This window comes from Pollachius pollachius (assembly GCF_949987615.1).
Source record: "Pollachius pollachius genome assembly, chromosome: 14".
NCBI lineage: Eukaryota > Metazoa > Chordata > Actinopteri > Gadiformes > Gadidae > Pollachius > Pollachius pollachius.
In genome coordinates, this window is record NC_136947.1 from 7,308,731 (window position 1) to 7,318,465 (window position 9,735).

At 42.7% G+C, this 9,735-nt stretch overlaps 1 protein-coding gene across 1 annotated transcript; it reads right to left on the reverse strand.

Moving 5' to 3' along the window:
- Window positions 1-618: 618 nt before the first annotated feature.
- On the reverse strand, window positions 619-6,539 carry tfa (transferrin-a; the record flags this gene model as incomplete). The annotated part of the gene is made up of 17 exons (XM_079750572.1): window positions 619-665; window positions 1,523-1,715; window positions 1,892-2,076; window positions 2,155-2,222; window positions 2,364-2,514; window positions 2,640-2,801; window positions 2,945-2,968; window positions 3,108-3,204; window positions 3,408-3,553; window positions 3,736-3,886; window positions 4,203-4,366; window positions 4,714-4,769; window positions 4,983-5,118; window positions 5,251-5,439; window positions 5,927-6,029; window positions 6,111-6,259; window positions 6,500-6,539. 17 exons carry the CDS (start codon window positions 6,537-6,539, stop codon window positions 619-621), a joined length of 2,061 nt encoding a protein of 686 aa, XP_079606698.1.
- Between the last annotated feature and the right edge of the window lie 3,196 nt (window positions 6,540-9,735).

The following is a 9,735-nucleotide window of genomic DNA, read 5'->3' on the forward strand; positions in this document are numbered from 1 at the left end:
AAGGGCTATACAAATAAAATTGAATTAATTTGAATTCATTTGAAATTTCTTCATTTTCAGCCACGCTTTTCTTTCAGACTTCGGAGGGGAGTTCAAGTGACATCCATAATCAACCTAAATATCCCTTAATCAAGGCTAAAGTGAACTGTGCTGCAACAGCTCGCATATAGAATACTGTGGCAGGTACAATATAAACAAAATATATACATATGATGAATTATGCTCATAGGCTCAGTTTATGTTTTAATAAGGCAGATTAATGCATGTCCACAATGGGAGTCTCCACCCAAGAGGGCGGTGTAAACAAAAAAGAATATCAATATGAGCATGAAAAAAGTGGCTTTATTTGAGAAAATGAAGCACAGTAGAACAATCTGGCCGTATAAATGAAGGCTATGCATAAGCATTACAGGTAAAGGTACAGTAAAAACGGTAAAAACTGTGATGTTATTGTAAAAGTTTATCTTATTGTTTATTTCTCACAATGGAGTAGCTACATATCCTATTATTCAACAAACATTCATTTCGATATTTCCCCATTTGTGTCTGGGGAGATTTGTGTTTGTTTGTGTCTTTCTAGAAAAGCATCCAATGCACCTTGGCGGCCAAATTCTCTTGTCAATCTGTAGTACTGCAGGAAAAGGAGGTGCAGGTTCTCTCCAGATCTAGTGTAAAGGGGTAAAACATATTTTACATTAAGGGTAATGTGTAATTCTATGAATTTGTTACTATTTTTTGTGTAGGCATTTATAGATATAGATATACTCTTAAAGGTGACATATTATACCACCAGGTGTGAATGTGATTAGTCATTACAAGCCGTTTTGAAAAACTCCCTCTTCTGGCATCACAAGTGGGCATGTCCACCTAGATGTGTGCTGGATAGATGAGACTACCAGCCTACACAGTGGACTGTAACGTACGTTGCTCATATATCCGTCATACATCTAGGTGGACACGGCCACTTGTGATGTCAGAAGAGACAGATTTACAAAACGGCTTGTAACGGCAATTCACACTCACAACTTGTGGTATAATATGTCACCCTAATATAGATATACATTTCTTTGAGGGATATGAGCGGATGGAATTTTGTTGGAGTGCAGAGCGCTTTTTAATTTAAAGGCCGGAGTGGCCGCTCTGTTCCGCTCCAATTTCGCTCCGATACCGCTCAAACCACGAGCCTGAGGCATGCCCGATTAACGTTGCCAAGCTTGTTCGTTGTTGCACTTGACTATATTTTAAAATAATTGTTATGAGGGAAATATATTCCCGTTGCTCTTGGTTCTAGTATTTAAGTTTTCTGTTTAAGGTGACAATTCCTAGTCGATTATTTCTCCGTCTTTAAAATCAGAGTGAGCATGGAGCGATTTCACTGGAGCAGGAGGATTTTTAAGTGGAGTGGAGAGCAAAATTGAGCAGAGGAGCAGCCGAGTGAACAGCCACCTGAGCGAGGAGAGGGATATTCGCACCGCTCAGCTCTGCTCACTAGCTCTGATTTCTTTGAATGACCTTAACATACCAGAAGCAGTCTCAGGGCACTGCCTGAGGGACTTGATGGCGTTCACGTAGTCAAGTCCCAGGAAAGCATCAGCTGTAGTTGGACTTGGTATCTCCTGGAGACACTTAGTGGAGTCTTTAAAGAGGAGGTTATTTCCACCATCTGATTGGTAAAGCCTGAATGAAGGATCCAAAACATCTGTACCGAACATGCTCTGAAAAAAAAAGCACATATTTAAAACATTAAATATGGTTTGCTATTCAATATTGTTATTAAATATATGTCATTTCTCTTGCAAGTCAAACATGATACTAGAGTCAGTGGCTGCAACGACACACAAAAGGTGCCAACTCATTCCCGTCAATTAAATGCGATCTATGCGGTGCCAACCTGCTGGTCGAGGAGCGTCGTCACAACTCTGTCGCGAACATCTGGGCGCGTTATAACAGCATGGGATGGAACTGCAGCCAGGTTGCACGAGGCAAAGTCGCTTACCTCTGCCCTACCAACTACCCCAGGGCAAATGAGTTCATAGTCTGAAGAGCTCAATGCTGTAGCCCAGGCTGGACCATTTCCTTTAAAAGAGAGAGAAAATATTAAGCAGTTTGTCTTACTATCCTACATTAACAAAAACTGACTTAAAAGTCACTCACCATTGCTGTTTTCTGTCACAATAGTGTGTTTAATAAAGGCAACATCCCCGGCATCTTCAACAAGACATCTATAAAAGTGGTGGAAAAAGCCAGCAACACACAACAGAAACATACACAATATGTTATTAGTAAATAATCTGCATGGCCCTACATGTGCAATTCATGACACATTATGTTTGACACATTTAAATAAAACCCGCGTCCCCCACCTGAACGCTCCCGCGTAGCCGTAGTACTTCTCCTTAGCGCTGGCGCTGCACTTGGAACCATCTTCCACTCCGGATCCGCTGCCGGCACACTGTTGACAGAATGTGGATGAGGGATCAGACCCCGGGGCACAGCCACTGGCAAAGAACTCACCTGGGAAGGTAGGAAAGAGGGGGGGGGGGGAGGGAGATGTTAAACGGACCATAATGCACCAGGAGACCGGACGTCCTAAAGCGTCAGGGTGTTCGGACAGCGTCGCACTCGCAACCGTAGCTTACCAAAGTTACAGCTTCCGGTGCGATTGTGGACCAGACCCATCGGAATGTTCCAGCCGGTGGTCTTGCCCACACCCGTGTGGCAGGACCTCTTGCCCATCAAGTTGTCCCAGGTCACCCCGGAGCCCTTCTTCACCACGGCAACTGCAAAGTAGTTGGCCTGAGCTGCGAACGCAAATCAAGGTTGGAAAGAAAATTATAGAAAGGGGAAAAAAGAAAGGAAAAGAAACTTTTGCATAGTTATTTATACAACTTCCCAGGAGAAATGTAAAATATAATTGTTTGAAGTTCCAGACTGACACACTTACCATTTGCGGAAGAACTGCAAAGTGCTGTTAAAAACAATACAGAGGCAATTATTAGAATAATCATGTTTCAATGAATACACTTCACAAATATTTAGGAAAAGAACATCGCAAATATACTTCATATAAGATGCATATCTGCATGGTATTTCATCTCCACTCTTACATTGATTGTATTGCTCGACCATGGCTGGGATCAGTCCACACTTCCCAGCGGTGTACACCTGTCCTCCATCTACAGACATGGCATCAGCCTCTTGACGCTGGACAAGAACAGATACCCCAAAACCTTTTAATTCAGCTGTCAATAACAACATACTACCGAAGTCAGATGATGTAAGAACAGATCATCTGATTTCATAAAAGGCCTGTTGATAACGACATGAAACCCCATCACATCATCTTATAATGACACCAAATCAGATTAAACGGATGACCAAAAAAAAGACGACATAAGATAGCTCACCATAATCCTCTGAAAGCAGCCATCCACAGTTTGGCTGGTTTGACATGCAACGTTGTTTGTTTCGTTACTCCAGGTGTCACACTTGGTCTTCTCAGCGTGACCCACGGCGCACCATGTGATCACAGTCGATTCTGAGCTTTCCATGTCTATGGAGTCAAGCAAAAGCAAGGGAAGAAAGAAACATGAAAATTAACAGGAATTGGTTATATACCTTGCAATGTTCGTATTTGCGTGACGTGGTGGAATTTGAAATGGATTTTGTTTTCCACCATCGCAGTCAACGGCAGAGGTCATAAGGGGTATTTGGTCCTTGTGTGTCCAGCCCTACCTCTCTTCAGAGATCGGACGGCCGCCATGTATTCAGGGCCCAGGTAGAGGAAGGAGTTGGTGCCGTTGGGCAGCCTGACGAGACTCTGTGTTGTGTCTTTGAACATCAAGTTTGCAGCACCAAACCCAGCAGAGGAGAAGAGGCTAAAGCCCTGCAGATTGAACAAGTAAATGTTAGATCGTTTGAATGCGAAAGTTAGCTAGTTGGTGTTACAACGGTAAGCATTTAATTAAATCAGAGATGTTACATTCTAACACATTATCTTACGATGTTGTCATTCTCTGTCTCCATTTAGTTTGTGTGTGTGTGTGTGTGCGTGTGTGCGTGCGTGCGTGCGTGCGTGCGTGCGTGCATGCATGCGTGTCTGTGTGTCCGGGTGTCCGGGTGTGTGCCCATGTGTGTGTGCGCATGTGTGATTGTGCATTGTTGTGTACGTGTTTGAATGGGCGTGTGTGCGTGTGTATTACCGTGACGGTGGTTAGGGCGGTGAAGATACGCTCGGCTAGGTCGGGGTCATCGCGGCTAACCACAGCGTGGCCGGGAACCCTGGCCAGGTTACAGGTCTGGTAGCTGTCGATGGGAGCTCTCGTACCATCCAGGCACAGCAGCTGGTAGTTGGCTTTCTCTGACGCTGTGAAAGGGAGAAAGTTGGTTAGTATAGTGACTGCTATGGCAACAATTTTCTCAGACAGGGGATTAATAAAGTTGTATCTAATCTAAAGAAATGACGTACAAGGTAAAATTTATTTCATTTAATTAAATCCAAAGCTGGTTTAAAATGTGCAGACTGTTCCAAAAGTCCCGCCTTTGAGTTGGGTTAACTCTGGAAGGGGCAAAGGTTAAAGGGCAACAGAGTTTGAGGGACGGTTGCGGGTGTGCACTGTGTGATATTGTGATTTCAAAAACCTCACTGAGAAAGCAGATGAATAAACTAATTAATTAATGAAACTAAAGGGAACTGATTTTGCACTCACTGACCTGGAACTGTGCTGTGTTTGATAAAGGCAACGTCTCCGGCATTCTCTTTCAGACACCTTCATGAAACAAAAGTCATTCAAAGTCAGTCAATAAAAAACATGCATCTGCATTATGACCTACAAAAAGTTTGCAGTTTAAAAAAAGAAACGAATAAGGTACGATTTTGCAATTCGTTTTTACAAAAAATGGTGGCAGAATGATATATCAAATATCAGTTGTTAACTTTAAATTAATTACTTTAACTATGACAAGAAAAAAATAGGACTCACTTGAATGCTCCTGCGTATCCAAAGTAGGGCTCAGAGGCCGACTTACTGCAGTCACTCTGGCACAACTCACACAGTTTACCGCCAACCACACCCCCTGCTCCGGGAACACAGCTCTCCGAGAAGAAGTTGCTCACCGCTACAAACCACAAGACCGGCCATGGATGTCAGACACAATTCACCCTTACCGTCACCAGACAAGGCAATAACACGGGTAAAATACAGTAGAAAAGTAAACTGCCATGCTCGGATCACCGTCATAGAGCCTCACCCTCTTCCACAGGCATGTCCTCCTGCCCGCTCCAAACGAGTTGACCCGTTGCCACAAGAGTTCCGATGGGAATGTTCCAGCCCGCAGTCTTCCCAATACCGGTGTGGCACGATTTCTTCCCCCTCAGCTCTTTGAAGGAGAATCCAGTGCCTTTCTTCACGACAGCCACAGCGTAATAGCAGGAGGACTCTGTTTCCATTTAGAGGGTGGCATAATAAATATCAACTTATGATAGTAGCATGAGGCTAGTTTGAGTTTGTCTATGATGTAAATTATTACATTATATAACAATGATGAATGGTTTCTCCTCCACATAATGGACAACACCATATAAGGTTTTATGATTTTGTAGATAAGTTAAAGACTTATTAAACATGGCCACTTTGCCATTTCCGCTAAAGCCAAGACAGACCAAAGGTTTACCTGGGTAAATTAGAACATGTAGGTGTGGCTTATTTACCGTTCCGCCCACTCCCGATCTAAACTGTTTGGTTACCTGTGTTTGAGAGATGCTTCATCAACCACCTCCAGAACGCAAGCTAGTTTACGTTGTGTCTCTGTTAGAATAAACCACGTGTTGAACATTTACCACTCTCCGAGTCATACCTAGCCCGAGACGACCATACCACAAAGGATCCAATTAGTTTTTCATCACTTAATAACTGAAGTAACTTGCCTGGGCCATATTTCTCAGCAATAATGGGCTGCAGATTATAGGGGTGCTGTCCTGCTGTGTAGATCTCCCCTCCGTCCAATGTGATGGCATCTGCTTCCCCGGCCTGAGAGAGACCCAAACCACTTATAGCCCAACTGAGTAAGGCGTCACGCTGTCTTTCTATCAGTACTCACGGGTTCCTCACCTTGATTGCCTCAATGCATTCATCGGCGTCTGTTCTCAATACGCATGTGAATACCGGGGCACTCATCACCAGGGCATCACATTTCTGCCTCTCGGGGAGTGAGGTCACGCACCACCTCACCACTTCTATCGGCATGCCGAAGGCAGTGGCTGTTGATAAAGTCAAGATTGTCAAAATAAAACAAAAGATGAATAAACTGCTGTGAAAAAGTGCTGCTGTTAATAAAGTAACAAAATAAGACAAAAGATGTTCAACCTAAATACCGAGTAGGTCTATGTTGTTTTGCATTATATTAACTTTTTTTTTGGGATATACTGTATATTATTTTCTTGATATATATATATATATATATATATATATATAGCGAGAGTTGTTGTGATCCCTCTTACCTAGACAACCAAACAGCACAGACAGGAGGAGATGCTTCATGACAAACTGAGGATCTCAAATTCACTTGCAGACTGCTTGAAGAAATAAAGCGTTGGTGCTTTTATAGCAGCCCTCTGAGTGGGCTGAGGCGTCCGATAGATTGATCGGTTTTTTTGGGTGTCATTGTTTGACCAAGGCTCAATTTCTCTGCGGGGGAGGGGGCATTCAAAGATTGAGAAAGATTGACCTGATTTCTACATAATGGAACTGAAATCCCATCCAGGGAAACAACCCAAAAACAAGCTTTCGGGAAATTACCAGACTATCCAAAAAAAATTCATCTAGGCTAGAATTTCATGACTTTGCATAAACATGTAGCCTTTCATATCGGATTTGTTAATCTTTAATCTTTATAACACATTATCAAAAAGGACATCCTGGAAACTCTTCTTGAACATATATTCCTTGAGCTGTCTTACATCCTAGCAGATAGCAAAGATGATGCCACCTAGGTGCCTGCCAACCACAACCTAAAGGTGGCTTTTCCTCGGCTCCTGCAGAACATGGAAGCAAGGGTGGTGATGTTGAAAGACTTTTTCTTGTAGAGAACAGGTATGCAGCCTCACCAAACAGTCTAACTTGGGCCGGTTGAAGCTGCTTAAACCAGCCATCATCCACACATACGTACACACTTCCCAATAGTGTATTGCAAATGAACTTGGTCTCTCCTGCCCTAGCTGACCTCAGCCGTTGCCCATCCTTAACTCTCCATGAACACTCCCCTCACCTTTGTTGTTCATGCCCATGTGAAATAATCATGTGCAGCCATTGTCTAATTGAAATGCTTGGTAAAACACTGCATGCATCTTCCATGAACAGGCTCTCAGGTAAATCCAATACTTTGCTGTAATACAATGTAAATACCTTTTCATCAACTCACATATACTGTATACCAGCCAATTGCCAATTAAAACTCAGTTTTATAAATAACACCATTGTATTTTAGCATGCGTGTCATTTTTGAAAATGAACACACGTTTTGCAGAAAGCTAATTGTGGCAATCCGGTCCCAAACCCTCGGGCCAGGTGGCCCGAGGGAGAGGTGGTGGATGGTGTATACCGCCGATATCCACCAATTGCGTCACCCTAATCGGCGCAATGGAGAACACCTGTGGCGGAGGACGAGGAAGGCGAGGTACCCTTTAAAAGGCGGTGACAGGTTCTCTTAGGCGGGAGAACGGGGAGTATGAGTGAACCAGGGAACCTCCAGGACCCGAGACGGACGGGTCGACAAGTGGACCTAGCGGACCAATCCCCAACTGTCCAGAGGGAGCCCGCACGCACGGACTACGTACACCGACGAGGAACGCCCCGCGGGCACAGCATTCCAGACGGGAGCGACCTCCCTCTCCAGGGACAAGACCGGCGCGGCCGGAGAGATCGCATTGACTTTACCATGGCTCAGGGAGCCATTGGTATTATTTTCGTTTATCCCGCGTTGGCCACCGACCCACACGTTTTCTGTTATTCATTGAATAAATGCCTCTTTTGGCTTTGAATGGACCTGGGCGTTTGGTAATTCCTGAGGAATAGAGACCTTCCTCGGGCCGGGTCGCCACATAATAATATTGGCATGACCTTATAAACATTTTTAATGCGTGTATGTTTTTGTTATGTTTTTTTTTACTTTGTGATGAACAATATATTTTAGGACACCTCCTGGCTGCTCAGTATATGATTGAATTGAGGGCGTGATCGTTGGAAGACACAGGGAGCGATTCACGGAAAGTGGAGATTCATGGAGATTCGTGGAGAGTTTAGGATGAGACAAGTAACCTTTGTCTCTCCAAAGTATATTCATCAAGTATAGTCTCTCTCTGTATATTGCCTGCGTAATTTGTGACTTGATCTTTGTATAGACGGTTTACTTCATAGTTCCCTTTCTAAAATCCTGATGGATATCATATCATATTGTATCATCACTGGGAATCCTGAATCCCCAGGTTGTACATAATACACATAAGATGTTACTTATCTTATTCATATATATAAATATAAATTCAGAATAGATATTTTTATTATAGCAGCCCTCTGAGTGGGCTTGGCTGAGCCGTCCGATAGAGGGATTGTTGGTTTTGGGTGGCATTGTTTGACCAAGGCTCCTTTTCTTTCCAGGGGAAGGGGCGGTCGCAGGTTGAGAAAGATTGACCTGATTTCTACATAATGGAATTGAAATCCCATCCAGTCCAGCTAGAACAGAAAACTAGCATTCAATAGGAAGTCCAAAAAACGGGAGGGAAAAATGCAACTTACGGGCAAGGGCCAGGGCAGGGGCAATGTCTAGGTGACAAAGGTGATTAATCTGTATATTGCCTGCGTAATTTGTGAATTGATCTTTGTATAGACGGTTCACTTCATAGTTCACTTTCAAGAATCCTGATGGATAAATAAAAGGTTGAAAATATTTTTTAATGAAGCCACATTGATTAAGACAAAGAAACATTAAATGGCTTAAATCAAGTGAAGGGAATTGAACAGAGTTCAAAAGTCTAAATGGAGTAAACAATATAAACATGTACACCATTTAAATAAAAAATGAAATGGTTGGAAACAAATAAATTGACAGCTGAATGAAAAGCGCAAAGCATTGCTAAACATGCAGAAATGTAAAAGGAATTGAACTGAAGAATCTGAAATAGACGAAATAGTATGTGATTGCCTTATGCTAATTTTTCCAGCCTAATGTTATTAAAAGTTGTCCAATTGAGCAGGAAAATCGCCCAATCTGGCAACGCTGCCTGAACGTCGTAAACAGTAGTCCAATTGAGCGAGAAAAACTGCCCAATCTGGCAACAGTGCCTGCACATCCTCACGCTCTAACCTCAGCGTAAATCAATGATACCAACTGAAAACAATCCGACATGGAACTTAAACTGTGATTTTGAAAAAAGTATAAAGTGATAGAAATTCTGTTTTCAGATTATTGAAGATACAAGTGTGTTGATTTGTTAAACATTTGAACGAAGGTTAACGATAAAATATTGGCCAAGTTACGAAGTCTGAAGTAGTAAGTGTCAGAGAATGGGCGGACTGCTCCGCCTTCCTCCTATTTACTTCCATTGTAAAAAAAAGAGTATTTTAAAAGTAGAATATCTTAAAAAGTATAAAATATTTAAAAAATCTGAAAAGAAGCGCGCGAATCCAAGCTAATAAGAACATTTTAAAATTGGAAAGGAGACTCTAGGTGAAAATTTGA